The sequence below is a fragment of the Sarcophilus harrisii genome, chromosome 2 (assembly GCF_902635505.1).
Source record: "Sarcophilus harrisii chromosome 2, mSarHar1.11, whole genome shotgun sequence".
In the NCBI taxonomy this organism is placed as follows: Eukaryota; Metazoa; Chordata; class Mammalia; order Dasyuromorphia; family Dasyuridae; genus Sarcophilus; species Sarcophilus harrisii.
The window spans coordinates 307,534,594-307,550,392 of NC_045427.1; the positions used below are offsets into that span (position 1 = coordinate 307,534,594).

A 15,799-nucleotide genomic window follows, 5' to 3' on the forward strand; every position below is an offset into this window, starting at 1 on the left:
TTCTATTGGATCTAAATTACATATAAATTACATACACACATGTATATGTATAGACATGTATGTTATACCCATATACATGTATACATATATACACAAATATAATCTGTATTTTCTGTATTGATGCTCTTTCCTTGTGTTGATCCTTCCCATTTTTGACCCTCCCGTGCCAGTTATAGAATCAACCACACAACAGAGTGATTGGGCCCTTGTTTTAGCAGGTGGGGCCTCTGACCTCAGATATACTTGGTGGTTTTCTTCTCCATCTTTGGTGCAGGTTTGGGGAGGTGAGAGATCCTGCTTCCTTTAGCTTTTCATGGTTTTTTGTTTAGTTTTCCCTTATCTGTTTGGATTATTGAAAAACTCGTCAGCTATACCTGTTGGACCCCTGGTAACACAAAATCCCATTTCATTTAATTTTACTTTTAAACGTTGGCCTTACAATCAAATGTAAGTTACACAGACACATACACACACACACACACACACACACACACACACACACACATATTTGTACTGATGACAGTTTATAATCTGATTTAACAGAAATAAATATTGGTGGTAAGAAGCTGTTGCCAGTGGGATTGTTCTTTCCCCATTTCTGCTCTAGCAATGTCTATCCATTCTTCTTCTGTTTTCTTTTCTGGCTGATTATGTCCTGGGCCTTGCAAAATCCATAAACTCTCATGTTGCTGTGGGGAAAAAAATCTTTTACTGGGTACCATTTAGAGTTCATTTATCCACTACTTGTTTTGATTTATAACCAAGTAAACATGGGCCAGTCTTAGAGCTCTCTCTCATTGGAATTTTCATTTAGAAATTAAACTCTTTCACACATAAATAGGAACAAGATCACAGTCTTGTAACTTTGCTTCTGGTGGTCCCTGGTTAGAGTTTATAACCACTATTGTCCTTGGTGTCTGGCCTGAGTACAAGAGTTATGTATTTAAATAATTTTTAAGAAATTTGGTACAGACCTGGAAAAGTCAGAACTTAACCTGATTACTTGTCCTGCCCAGGGCAGATATTCTGTCTCTAATTTCAGTGGCAGTGGAGACATGAACATAATAACTTTGCTTATGCTATATTGGTTTAATAGACAACCACATAAATGTAAGAAAATTTACTTTATTTTCCAATTTCTATAGAATCTGTAATAAGGAAAAAGAAACTCTGATAATATAGCCCCAATAGCTAATATTTTTAAAGTATATAAATCATCTCCACAGATCATGTGTTTTTCTTGGAATGCCAGAAGAAAGGTAGAATGAGAAATAGTCAATTATGAGGCATTTGGTTCCATTTCCAACCAGCTATGACATTGTTGGAAGATGAGAGCTGACTTTTTCAAAAACATACCATGTCTAGGGTTTTTGTCTCCACTTATAGACAAGATTACAGGTGCTCTGCCAATCTATCTTATTGGGAATTAGCCATATGATTAGCTGTGGCAGTTGTATTCATCCTTGTGTTAACACCCATATATACACATCTGGTACTCTTACTATTATTTGTGTTCAGTGTTCAAAACACAGGTACTTGGAGATTTCTGCTTTATTTAGTTCTGTTCTTCTCAGCATTCTTAGGGTATAGGACAGCTTTGGGTTTATTGAAGCAATTTAACCTGGATCTGTGTGAGATGACCATCAAGAGAAAAGGCAGGGGCAAAATGATCAAGGCTTCAAAGTCCATGTTGCAGATGAGAGAAGCAGCCCCAACACCCTATCCCTCCAGAGAAAGTTTTAAGGTGATATAATAAGGTATGATACCAGATGTCATCTAGACTGCAGAACGTTAGAACTGTGAAAACATCAGACTCGGCCCCAAAGAAAAGTCAGACTTGGACACAGCAGAATTGTTGACCCTTATACAAACAAGGAAATCATGTACTCAGATGGTCCACGCCTCAGGGTCCATTTAGCTAATATTAGTAATGCAAGACATTGGGAATAGCAGAAATTTTCTTCCACAAAATATATATAATAAGAATGTAATAATCCTCTCCCCTAGAGCTTGCCATGGGAAATAACAGGCTTCCATTTTCATCTAAGCAGTCTCATTATAAAATGACTTCTTCCTGTGTCTGAAGAGCAAACAAAGCAGGCACAGGTGATTAGGGCAGGAGCTTATCCCTGATACTGCTGCTACTACAGTAGCTTCGAACTGATGGGTTTTTGAAAATGCTAGTTTGCTGCAGTTGTGTTTTATCTTCTGCCCCCCCCCCCTTTCTGGTTAATGTGACTTCCCTGTCCCCAGCCACAGGTTTGGGGATCTAGGGCAAGAGATAGCTTTCATCCCTGTTGCCAGACGGGACGGGCATGAGGCTGGTAGCGGGAACAGCTGGCACAACAAAAGCTAGAGTAGTAGTCATTGCCACAAAGCTGGGCTTGCAAGATCAAATCACAATTGGCGAGCTCCGGCTGGTCGATGCATTCCCTGGCAAGGTCCCTTGGCTGCTCCACAGTTTCTAGGACAAAACAACCTAGGTTATAGGGCTGTAGAAGTAGAGGTTACCCTATAACCTGCTATTTCACTTCATTGAAGACCCAGTAGTTGTTGATTCGCCTCTTAACCTTGCAAATTCCAGAAAGGATCATTATATAACGCCATTTCAAGTTCCAGCCTAATTTTCTCAGACCTAGACAGTGCTCTTAATACTTCCTCCTGAGTTGCTTCCAGAAAACTAGATGATTTGCAGCTGACCCACCCTCTCATCAGGCATATGAGATGGAGAGATGATCTAAAAAAGAAGAAAACTATAACTTGTCCTTTCAGAAGAGTAGGAAGGCTACTATATATTTTATAGTATTTTAAGTAGATGAAGTTTGATCTGGTGCTTTTCTCTGTGTTCCCTCCTGCCCTCTTTCAGAGTTCAGTGTTGCCTGCTTGGCTCTATCATAATCCACCACTGGAAAACTCCCTTACTCCCTGATCTGTTCTTCCCCAAGCCAATGCCCTCAATGCCTAGCTTTTAGATATAAAAGTAACATTTTGCTTTTTCATATACACAAATGTATTGTGATGCAGATCATTGTGTTTCAAATTAACTTTGTTGTAAATTATTTCAACTTAAGACTCTGTCTTTAAGCTTCCAAGTATTTTTCTCAAGTGGTATGGATATCTCCTCATAACTCAAATATATCTACATACATACAGACTTATATCTACATAAGTGCATTATGTTGTGTATCTATACATAAAATACATGAATACTTTGTATACATTATATACAAAAAAGGAAGAAGAGAAAAAATAGAATTAATTAAGAGATGAGTCTGATCTCATCCAGCTTCCCTTCATACTAATTGGGCTTTAGTTAGACAAAATGGCTTTCACTCTGTCATATTTTGCATAGCTAGGATGGGCATTCGTAACTAGCCATGGGATCCTAAGCAAAGCACAGCAGAATAAGGGAACTGGATAAAAGGATCTCTAAGGTCTCATACAATTCTTTGTAAATCTGTGAATTTTTTTCTCCCTCTTCTTTTATGATCCCTCCTTATAGAAACTTTAACCACTTATATTAGAATATGTGAATATTCTATTCCCTCCTCCCTTCCCCCCAAAAAAGGCCCAACTCTCAGAACTACTTCTGAAGGATCTTTGTAAGATCACTGTGGTACCCAATTCCCCTTTCTTTTAGTCACCTATCCCATTTGAGTCTACAGCTGAATGGGGAAGAATACCCACTTCCAACTGCTACTCAATAAATATCCACTAGAAATAACAAAAACACCATTCTTCACTTTTAGGTTTAGACCAGTCATGTAATTTTAACTGTAAGGAATGTAACCATTTGAGTTCTGAGGTTTCTTTTTGTAGAAAGTAGGGACTGCTAATTGGCCCTATCTAGTTAGCTCCTTCTTAATAACTAGGAAGTTGGGCTTATTATCAGGGCCAGCCAGTGACCTGCTTGGACTTTTTGTTTCCCCCAAGTTTTGAGTTTCAGATTCTATTCCTCCTTCTACTATTCCTTCCCTGAGACAGTAGTAGTCTGATATCAATTATACATGTGCAATCATGTAAAACATTTCTATATTAATCATTTTGTGCAAGAAAATTCAGAAAGGAAGGGAGAAAGAAAAAGGAGGAAAAAAAATTTTAAACTTGGATATTTTAGTCTGTATTCAACATTAGTTCTCTTTAAGATTATCTTGGATACCCCAGCCCTGAAGTCAAGAAGACCTGAGTTCAAATCTGGCCTCAGACACAATACTTCCTGGCTGTGTGTCCCCACTTGCCTCAGCAAAAATTATATATATATATATATATATATCTTGAATAAATCTGATGGATGGATAATTCTGAAAAGAGCTAAGTCATTCATAGTACTTCAACATACAAGATTGTTGTTACTGATTTTCTATTATTCTGATTTTGCTCACTTCATTTTGTATTAGATCATCTAAGTTCAGTTTTTTCAGATTATCATTTCTTATAGTGCAATAGTATTCCATTGGAATTCCCCTTTTTTTCTCTCTTTGTGATAGAGACCTAGCAGTGTTATTCTTGAATCAAGGAGTATGTACAGTTTTATAACTCTTTGGGCTTAGTTTCATATTGTTCTCCAGAATGTTTGGATCAGATCACACATTCACCGAGAGTGCCTCAATGTCTCAGTTTTCCCTTATACCCTCCAACATTTATCATTTTTCTTTTTAGTCATATTAGCCAATCTGATGAATATCAGTTTATACCTCATAGTTGTTTTAATTCCCATTTCTGATGGTGATTCAGAGCATTTTTTCATTTTATTATAGATAACTTTGATTTTTTTTATCTGAAAACTGCCTATTCATATCCTTTAACCATTTATCAATTGGGTAATAACTTGTGTTCTTATAAATTTGATTCTGTTCTCTCTCTCTCTCTCTCTCTCTCTCTCTCTCTCTCTATATATATATATATATATATATATATATATATATATATATATATATATGAGAAAAAAGACTTTATTAGAGATACTTGTAAACATTTTTCTAGTTTTTCCTTTCTAATTTTGGTTGCATTGGTTTTATTTACATAAAACTAATTATCAAAATTATTCATTTTACATTTCATAATGCTGTCTTTATCTTATTTGGTCCTAACTTCTTCTCTTATCCATAGATCTGATAGGTAAACTATTCCATGCTCTCATAATTTGGTAAAGGTTATCACCCTTTATGTGTAAATCATTTTGACCTTATCATGGTATACAATGTGAAATGTTGGCCTATACCTACTTTCTGCCATATTGTTTTCCAGTTTTCTCAGCAGTTTTTGTCAAATAGTGAGTTTTTGTCTCAGAAGCTTAGATTTTTAGGTTTATCAACACTAAATTACTTGTTCACTTAACTACAGTGTATTCTGTACCTAATCTATTCTAGTGATCCACCACTCTTATTTCTTAGCCAGTATCAGATTGTTTTCATAATTATCATTTTATCATATAGGTTGGTATGATTAGACCATTTTCCTTCACATTTCTTTTTCATTGATTCTCTTAATATTCTTGACCTTTTATTCTTCCAGATGAATTTTTAAAATAGTAAATTTTTTAGTTCTGTAAAATAACTTTATAATAGTTTGATTGCAAAGGAACTAAGTAGATTAATTTAGTTGAATTATCATTTTTATTATATCGGCTTGACTTACTCATGAACAATTAATATTTTTCCAGTTGTTTAGATCTGATTTCATTTATGTGAAAAGTGTTTTCTAATTGTGTTTATATAGTTCCTGGGTTTGTCTTGGCAGGTAGACTCCCAAGTATTACTTTGTATTACCCAAGTATTTGTATTACCCAAGTAACTACAGTTACTTTTAAAAGTGTGCCCTCAGACATACGACAGAGCTCCCTCTCCTCCTTGCCTCTGAGTTTGAACATAGAATTGGAGTGGGCCTCACATGTACACACATGAGTTAAAATACAGAATGCACTTTCACCAGGATGTGGGGAAGGCTGAAGAAATTTTTACATGCTAAAATATCATATCTCATATTTGACTAACAAGTGATTGGCAGACAAAGAACAGTTTCTTTCTCACAGTGGTGGCTTATAACCTTGGCTCTTCCACTGACCAGCTAGGTAAGCTTCGGCAAATTGCAGTTACTTTGGTCCTCAGTAGCCTCCTTAGTAAGAAGATGGTGATAATAATAGCCTACTTACCTACCTGGCAAGATTATAGTAAAGATCAAATGGGTTTGAAGAGTGCTTTGAAAAGCATATTATATATTTTTTAAATTATTTTAAGTCCAGATCCTACCTATTTCCAGAAACAACTGGTTCACTGTAATGGGACATTATATTAAGACACTGAATACCATTGAAATCTCTTGAAATGAGTTTTCTCTAAAAACAATAAAATAATAGGAGCAGGGACTCATCCCATCCTCTTACCTGAAGGCCTAGGACGGATCACCTTTACTTCCGTACTGCGGCTGACCGCTTGAGTCTCACTATAGGCACTGCAGGTATAGGACCCTTCATCACGGGCTTGTGTGTTGTTAATCACCAAAGTTCCATCCTGGGACAGGTGGATGCGGTGGCCATCGCCTCGCATAGGCACCCCATTCCTAGTAAGGAAAGAAATCTTGGGGTTATGGTTCTCTGTGGGTCCCTATCCTTTGGTGCCTGGGGGGACCTGTCTGTGGATGACCAAGCCACAAGCACTGATATTTCCCAGAAGAAAACAGGCCACTTCTCCAAAGCAGGCATCAGATGCCTTCTGCCAGATTGGAATTTATTTTAAAGAGTAGGAAACTTATTCCCTCCTTTTAAGGAGAATCTTCTCATCTAAAGGTCACGGCAAGTTTCATATAGTAAAAACATCACAATAATCTATCTCAAAGCAAATCTGCTGTATTGATTCATCCTTTGAAGCCCCTCGCCCATCTGTCTTTCTCTTTCTAGATCCATGGTCTTCACCTCATTTCAGGGGATCATTCTTTCTTAGAGTCTTCTAATTGGCCTCTAGTCTCATCCCTCTCCAACTTGCAATTCACAGACTGTCAGAACACATTTTCTAGTGTGCATCTCTGACTGTGTTATACTTGCCTGTTTTTTTAAATATTCCATTTTTTAAAACATTCCCTTGCCATTTACCTCTAAATAAAGTCTAAACCCCTTAGTTTATCTCTTAAGACCCTTCCCAATCTGACTCCTGACTTTTCTAATTGTATTTCACCCTGCTTCCCTTTACACACACTCTGTGTTCCAGCCAAACAGGACAACTTTTTGTCTCTCCCTTACTCTCTTGCATGCCTAGAATAGACTCTTTCTCTCTGTCTCTACAATTGAAATCAGTCCCTTCAAAGCCCAGATTACTTCTGTTCGCACTTTTCTCTTCCTGAAAATGATCTTTGCTCTTAATCACAGTCTGCTAGAAGGATTTCTGTACATTTTATCTTCTCCCATAGAGTTCTACTTTCAGTCCCTTATTATTTGTGGCATGGAAATGACCTGAAATTAAGATTTCTCAAAATGAGCCTAACAGACTCAGTAGGAGCCAGTTGGAAATAATAGGCAGTAGGTGCCAAGATGGATGGCACCTGGGCATGAAGTTCATGAAACAGAAAAAATAAAAATGTTGACTGGTCCAGGGTAGTGACAGTATAGCCAAAAACTTGGTCATTGGTACACTAAAATTGAGATCTTTATGCAATGACCAGTGAGTAGATGACAGCATGAAGGCATCATATCAATCTTGACATTGTTATAACTGAATTGAAGGATGGCTCATAGGTTTTCCTTAGACATACAAATAAAAGAAATTGGCAGTGCTAGTTTTATCATGCCCTCAAAGACAGCAAGAAACATAATTTCATGGGATGTTGATATTTATTAGGGTTGTAATAAATATTTGCAAAAGTACCACATTAAAATAATTGCATCTTCTATACCAGCATCTGTTGTGGAGAATGAAGAAATAAATGAAAAACTTGATAAGATTATCACAATTAACTAGATAAAAAGATAGATATAAATATTTCAGGTTAGAAAGTAAGTGAGGACAACAAAAATATGGTCATGAAAAAATACTGAAAGATCAAAAACTTCTAGATTATATAGTAGCCTCATTTATATTTATTACAGATACACAGGAAAATCATGCACAAGCATGATTCAGGTCTGAATTTAGGAAAATCTGCATTAAAAACCAACCCCAGAAGCTTAATAGCTTTTATGACCCGGAGAAGTCATTTAAGAAACAAAGGTCTCCCTCATTTTCTTCATTGACAAAATGTGGATAATAACACCTACCTCCCAAGAATATGAGGCTAAAATGAGCTAATACAACAAAGTGGTTTGCAAACTTTCAAGTGCTATGTTAGCAGTAGCTGCCACAATTATTACTATTACATTATTGATGGAGTTATGAAATGGTCTGGAACCACCTCCAAAAAGTCACTAAATGGTGCTTACAAGAAGGCTAACCACTTGGTGATGAATTCTTTGGCTAGGACACCCCCTGACACCCTACAACAAAAAAATTCAAAATGGCTATCATCAATACCTTCAGCTTTTACCTTACATTTCTGTGGCAACATTATCCTAGCAGTGATGTCACTACTAAGCATATGTTCAAAAAAGATAAGAGATAAAGGGAAAAACCTTTATATTGAAAAATATTTATATCAGTCCTTTATGTTATAGTAAAGAACTGGAGACAAAGTGTCCATCATTTGGGGATAGCTGAAAAAATTGTGATATATGGATAATATAAAAAATGATGAATATGATGTATTTAGAGAAGCCTGGGAAGATTTGTATGAACTGATGCAGTGTAATAAAGTAAGCAAAATCAGGCTAATAACTTAGTTCTGATGCCATAATATTGTAAAGGAGTTAGATTGAACTCTAATCAGTGGTATAATCAATCACTTGCTTCAGAACACAGATGAAGCATGTCTCCTGCCTCTTGGCAAAGAGGTAATGGCTTAGAGATGTAGAATAAGATCAAGACAAGCAATGGAATGACATTGTTTTTCCTTTAACTAACTAGGTGGCAGCAAAACACGTTCTACTGGAAATAGAACTAGACTTGGATTTTTATCCTTGCTATTCCCCAAGAGTAGCTAGTTATCACCAGATTGAAACTAGATAAGATTCATCTTCTTGAATTCAAATCTAGATGATCCTGGGGCAAGTTACTTAATCTTATTTGCCTCAGTTTCCTTCTATGTAAAATGAGCCAGAGAATGAATTGGCAAACCATTCTAGTATCTTTGCCAAGAAAATTCCAATTTGGATTACTTAAGATTAAGATTTGACTGAAACAATAGAACAAATGACATTGTAGCCCTAGACAAGTCACAGCCTCTAAAAGCCTTAGCTGCTTCATTTATTCTACAATAATAAAAATATATCTGCCTCAAGGCTTTTGTGAGGAGAGCATTTTGAAAACCTTTAAGTGCTATATTAATGAGTTATTATAATTACTATATAATAATATGTATTATATAATAATATGTACTGTAATTATGACAAGCCTCTCCAGTATCTTTGCCAAGAAAACCCCCAAAAAGGGTCACAAAATTTGAATATGACTGAAATAAATGAACAACAATAATTACAATTATTATCACATTAGGCAGGTTAATGATATAGCATCTGGGGAGGTGTGATTCAGATACAATGGAATTCTGATCATTTTGGAGGAAAGAGAAGGAAAGAAAGAAGCCCCTAGCCATGTGGTCCATGTAGACCTCTGACCCATCTCAAATATAAAAGGACGTGATGAGCAGAAATAGAGCTTAAAGGGATGTGTACCTGGACCATCTCACATTTACATTGTTTCCTATCACCACACAATGGAGCTGGGTGTCTTCTCCCTCAAGTACTGTAATGGAGGGTTGTAGTCCTATAATCTTCAGCTCCCCTGCAGACAAATAAGGAATTTCATCACATAGCATATAGAGTACCCACTCCAACCCACACTCCTTAGGGTCCCTCTATGTGACATCCCAAACCCGAACGAAAATGAGAGTTGCCACCCTCTCTGTCCTGGTCTAGTAAGATTTGTTCTCTAGAGTAAATGAATAGCTCTTACCCACTCCTACCCCCAACCCCCTCAGTATCCACTATTTTGCCTTCTGCTCTCGACTGCATCCTAATCCCACTCTGCCTCTACCCAGAATTCTGAGCTGGACCCAGCGCTGGTCTCTTTCTCGTCCGTTGAAAGCAATGCAAGTGTAGAAGCCACCATCCTCCACGGCAGCGCGGCTGATGACCAGGGAGCCATCTGGCTGCTGTTGGTGTCTGCAGATCAAGCATAGATGTCATGTTCTTTAGGCCCCGAGGGGTAGAAGGTCCAGAAGGAGGGCATACCAAAGCCATTTAATGCAAGTGAACCAGGTAGTAATCACATTTAAGAAGGAATCTCTGAACATCCCTCTTCTCTTGGTCAAAAACCACTTGTGACTATGTACAATATGGTGGATTCCATCCTCCAGTTGGCTATCATTTGATATACCTGAAATATAGCTTTTTGTTTAAGAATGGAAATTTCACATGACATTTTTTTTACATTTTATAATTGGTCTATAAATGAATTTTCAAATGACTTCTAGCTTTTTGTTTTGCTCAAATAAGTGATTTTTTTTTCTAGTCAGAAGTATTTTCATTGTTTCCATCCTTATTAATCTCTAGCATCTGATAATTTGACACAGGGAGGTGCTGTTGATATCAAAAGCCATTTTGATGAGACAGCCAGAAAAAAAAAAAAGTTTTCTCAATGGTTGTCTCCAACTAGTACCCAGAGGTTAGTGGTGGATAAAGCATGAGCTTAGAATCAAGAAGACCTGAGTTCACATCCATTCTCATAACCCATAACAACTGTATGACTCTGAGCAAGTCACTTAAATCCTGGTTGCATCAATTTCCTCGTGTGTAAAATGGGGAGAATAATAGCACCTACCGCCCAAAATTGTTGTGAGGATCAAATGAGATAAAAATTGTAAAGTGCTTAGCATAGTACCTGGCACATAGTATGCTGTATATACATGTTATTTTGTTATTTATATACATATGTAGAGTATACATGTATACTCTATATACAGTAGTAATAGTGGTAGTGATGGTGCTCTGAATAGGAGGAGGAAGAGTAAGGCTACCCTCAACTATTCCATCTCCAACCTGAGATCCTTGGGAGAGCCATCAGATGGATGACAGTTCATGAAGTTGCCTTGCAAAGTACAGTGATCACAGAACTCTTTCTTGGATGATGAGCCCATTAGGAAATAGGCAAAGGTACCACTTTTAGCTCCCATCATTCTCCACTTAGAGCTGGAAACCGAAAGAAAGACATTAATTAAACTTACCTAGGGGAAGAGGGAGGCTGTCCATCCTTCTGCCACTCAATGACAGGGGGAGGGTAGCCATACGTTCGACAGGGAAGTTGGACTCTCTGGCCCACACTGGCATCCACCACTCCTGGCTGGCTCTTATCAAAACTCAAACTGTAAAACAAGCATCTCATGTAAAAAATGTTCTCTTGTATCGTTCCCTTGCCTCTATTGTCCCAGGTACCACCCTATGGTTTCATCACTTCTGGAACTAAAAGGTTATATGAAACCATAATAAATACAAGAATTTTTTTTCTTCCAGTTTAAAAAAAAAATGCTGTGTGACTGGGCAAGTCACTTAACCCCAGTTGCCTCAGGAAAAAAAAACAAAAACTACAAAGATTTTTACAAATAAATCATACTAAATTTGAAATCTGGCCTATAGGAATTTACATGGAATAATAAAACCACTTTCTTTGGGTAATGAAAATTGAATTAAATGTTTCTTCAAGTTATATCAAGTTAGTAATTTGGGAGGGAGGGTTGGGGTAGAGGAGGTAAATAACATAATGGATAGGGCGTTTTCCTTAAGATCAGGAAGACCTGAATCTGAATTCTGTTCAGACATGTACTAGTTGTGTGATCCCAGGGAAATCACTTAAATTTTCAACCTCAGTTTCCTCATTTGTAAAATGAAGTTTTTATAGCATCATTTTCCTAGAATTGTTGTGAAGATGTGTGTGTGTGTATAATTATATATATATATATATATATATATATATATATAGAAAGCATTCTGCAAACCTACACAAATCTTTTTCAAAATTATATAAAAATGAAGATGTAAGAGTCTTAACTTCCCCCACACATTAATGAAGACCTAGAAAAAAATACCAGACTAAATTCTAATTGGGAAAGCCAAAAAGAGTGAATAATTTTTCTGCAGACTTTGAGAGGGAGACTGGCCATGAATTCCCAATGGTAGTAGTGATGAAGCAGGGGAGTAATATTCCAGTACCCAGAGACTGAAAGAACCAAGACAGCACAAGAAAGAGAACCCAGGGGCTCCCTCAGCAAGCACTGGCATGAGTACCATCCAACAGTTCTGGCATTCACAGACAATATCATCACACAATATCAAGTCACAGATCCAGGGCAGAGTGGTGGTGAACATTGGTCCTCATTGTATTTGGAAAGCATGTGGTAGCTGGACAGTACTTAGCCCAGGAGCTGAGTGCATTGTCCCTTCTCTGCATCTGGATCTTCCCTCCAGTTCAATAGTGGCTGAGTCTAGCAGTAGTTTGCTAAAAATGCCACTGGACCCAAATCTGGGTGAGGAACTTGCATAATTCAGACCAGGAGAGTCTGACTCTTCTCTGCATCAATCCATTTTGGGAGCACTAAGAGGTAACAGGCCTCCAGCTGAATTTGTGAAAGTAACAGGACAAGACAGAAGCTCAGGCTGCACATCTCCCTTCATTGTTCAGTATAAGAGTCTAGTCCTAATATAAAATGCAAAGTCACAAACTCATAAACAAAAACTAGCCATAAAGAACTATTTGGTGATACAGAAGAGAATGACTTAGAGAGATCTATGAGCAACTCCTCAGACAAATACAGTTTAGACACAAGTCCAACAAGAATTCCAGAAGTTAAGAAAATGTGAAGTTCCTTGTAGGAAAAACAACAGATATGGACAAATAAATTCAGGAGAGTATTTAAGAATCATTGGACTACTTGAAAGCCATGAAGAACAACAAAAAGAGCCCAGACGTCATATTTCAATAGCTCATAAAGAAAATTGTCCAGATATCTTAGAACCAGAGGGCAATATAAAAATTGAAAGAATCCATTTGGTCATCTCCCAAGATTTTCCAAAATGATATTTAGACCTCCCAGGTCAAAGAAAAAAATACTAGAAGTAGCCAAAAAGAATTCAAATACTGAGGATCCAAAAATAGGATCACACAAGATTTAGTAGCTACAACCATAAAATAGCAGAGGTAATATGATATTCTAGGTTTATAACCCAGAAAACTGTTCCCTGCAAAACTGAGTATAATCTTACAGGGAAAGAGAGCTTCAACAACATAGAATACTTCTGAGCATTCCTGAGGAATAGACCAGAGCTGAATAGATAATGTGACATACAAATCCCTAAGTTGAAAGAAGCATAAAAAGGTAAACGTTAATGAGAAATTATAAAGAATTAAACTGTTTACATTTTAAAATGGAGTCATTATACATGTAGCCCCTAATCACCAGAGGTCATAGGAAGATTTCAATTAGAGTGCTTAAATGTGGTTCTACTGTATTTGGATGACATCAAACCAAGAATGAAATGTATGCATAGAAAAAAACATTGGAAGATAGAAAAGGGAGAGAAATGTGTTTCACATAAATCAACCTTATATAACAAGAAAGGAGCAAGAGAGAATGGATGACACTTGAACCTAAGTCTCATCTGGATTGGTTGGAAGAGGGAAAAATACACAGTAGGCAGAAAGAAAATAAAGGGAAAAGAGGGAAAATAAGAGGAAAGATTGATTATATGACATATTTAGTCTGAAGGAAAATATCCTTTAAAAGGGGGAAAGAAAAGAAAAATGAATAATCGTATGGAGGAAAATACATAGAAATCAGAATTGTGTGTGTGTGTGTGTGGAAATAGGATAAACACCCATAAAAGAAAGAAGAAGATAGATTAGAAAGCAGAATCAAGCAATATATTGTTAAAAAAAACACATGGAACAAAAAGATTACATAGTTAAAATAGACTAGAACTGAATCATGTTTTAGCTAAAGCTTAAAAAAAAAAGGTCAAGTAGCAATCAATCTTAGACAAAGCAAAAGCAAAAACAGACTTAATTAAGAATGCAGAGAGAAGACTATGGGAACCGAGTGTGAATCACAATATAGCATTTTTCATTCTTTGTTGTTTGCTTACATTTATTTTCTTTCTCATTCTTTTCTATCTGATTTTTCTTGTGTAGCAAGATAATTGTATAAATATATGCATATATTGGGTTTAACATATTTTTTACCATGTTTAACATATTGCATTATTTGCCATCTAGGGGAGGTGGTGGGGGGAAGAGGGGGAAATTGAAATACAAAATTTTGCAAGGGTCAGTGTTGAAAAATTATCCATGAATATGTTTTGAAAATAAAAAGCTTTAATAAAAAAAGAGACCTAATTAAGAGATACTGAAACTACATTTTACTAAAAGGTTTTCCTAGCAATTAATTAATACCAATAGTAAACAAATATCTATGTACCAAGTGGCATAACTTCTAAATTCTTAAAGGAAAAATTAAATGAGTTATAGGAAGAAATAAACAGTAAAACTATACTAGTGAGAAATCTCAATTCACTATACTCAGACCTAGATAAATTGAACTAAAAAAGGGAAGAATTTAAGAATCTCAATAAAATTTTAGAAAAATTAGGTATGATAGACCTCTAGATAATATTGAATGGGAATAGAAATGCATAAGCCTATTTGTCAAGTGTACATGACACTTCCACAAGAATCAACCACGTATTAGCACATAAAAACCTTACAAATAAATGAAGAAAAGCTGAAGTAGTAAATGCATCTGTTTTTTTTTTAACCAGAATGCAATAGAAGTAACATTCAGTAAAGAACCTTTGAAGCAAAAATTCAAAATTGGAAACTAAGATGCATAATACTAAAGAATGGGTCAAAGAACAAATTATAAAAAGTTTGATTAATAATGACAATATGAAACAACATTCCAAAATTTGTGAGATGAAGCCAAAGTAGTTCTTAAGAGAATAATTTCTAAAATCTCTTTCATTAATAAAAGAGAGTAAAAGCAGATCAATGAATTTGATATGCAAGTGAAAAAAAAAAAACTAGAAAACCAACAAATTCTAAACCTTCAATTAAACACCAAAACAAAAATCCTGAAAAAATCAAAGGAAAGCTGCACAGCTAGGTGGTGCAGTGGATAGAGCACCAGTCCTGAAGTCCGGAGGACCTAACTGTGTGACCCTGGGCAAATCACTTACCCCCAATTGCCTCAGGAAAAAAAAATCAAAAGGAAGGTTAACAAAATGTTTTAAAGTTTAAAAGTTCAATTATTAAATCAAATTAATAAAAGCAGGAGCTAATTTTGAGGAAAACCAACAAAATAGACAAATCATTTGATTAAGAAAAAGAAGAAAATCAAATTACCAACATAAAATAAGAACAAAGTCAAATTCACAACAAATGAAACAATAAAAATAATTATTAGTATCTATTTCACCCAACTATCTGCTAATAAAATTGACAATTCAAATGAAATTAATATTGACAAGAATATAAAATGCCCAGGTTAACAAAAAAGTAAATTGAATATTTAAATATCTTAGAATAAGGAAGGAGGGAGGGAATTCAACAGTAAAGAAACACTCAAAGAAAAAGGATTGATCCACAAGTAAATTTTACAAAACATTTAAAGAACAATCATTTCCACTACTGCATAAACTTTGTGTAAAAAAACAAAACAAAAAAAGGGATCC

At 35.9% G+C, this 15,799-nt stretch overlaps 1 protein-coding gene across 2 annotated transcripts in view; it reads right to left on the reverse strand.

Annotated features, from left to right (window-relative positions):
- Positions 1 to 1,250: 1,250 nt before the first annotated feature.
- The window catches only part of PAPLN (papilin, proteoglycan like sulfated glycoprotein), a 79,971-nt gene continuing 65,422 nt past the window's right edge, over positions 1,251 to 15,799 (reverse strand). For both annotated transcript variants that reach the window (XM_023502287.2, XM_023502283.2), the window contains 5 exons: positions 11,305 to 11,442; positions 10,116 to 10,243; positions 9,755 to 9,863; positions 6,383 to 6,558; positions 1,251 to 2,464 (listed from right to left, as the gene is read on the reverse strand). In XM_023502287.2, the coding sequence (XP_023358055.1) occupies positions 2,289 to 2,464; positions 6,383 to 6,558; positions 9,755 to 9,863; positions 10,116 to 10,243; positions 11,305 to 11,442 (727 nt within the window). In that variant the 3' untranslated portion in view covers positions 1,251 to 2,288. The remainder of the gene's footprint in view (positions 2,465 to 6,382; positions 6,559 to 9,754; positions 9,864 to 10,115; positions 10,244 to 11,304; positions 11,443 to 15,799) is intronic.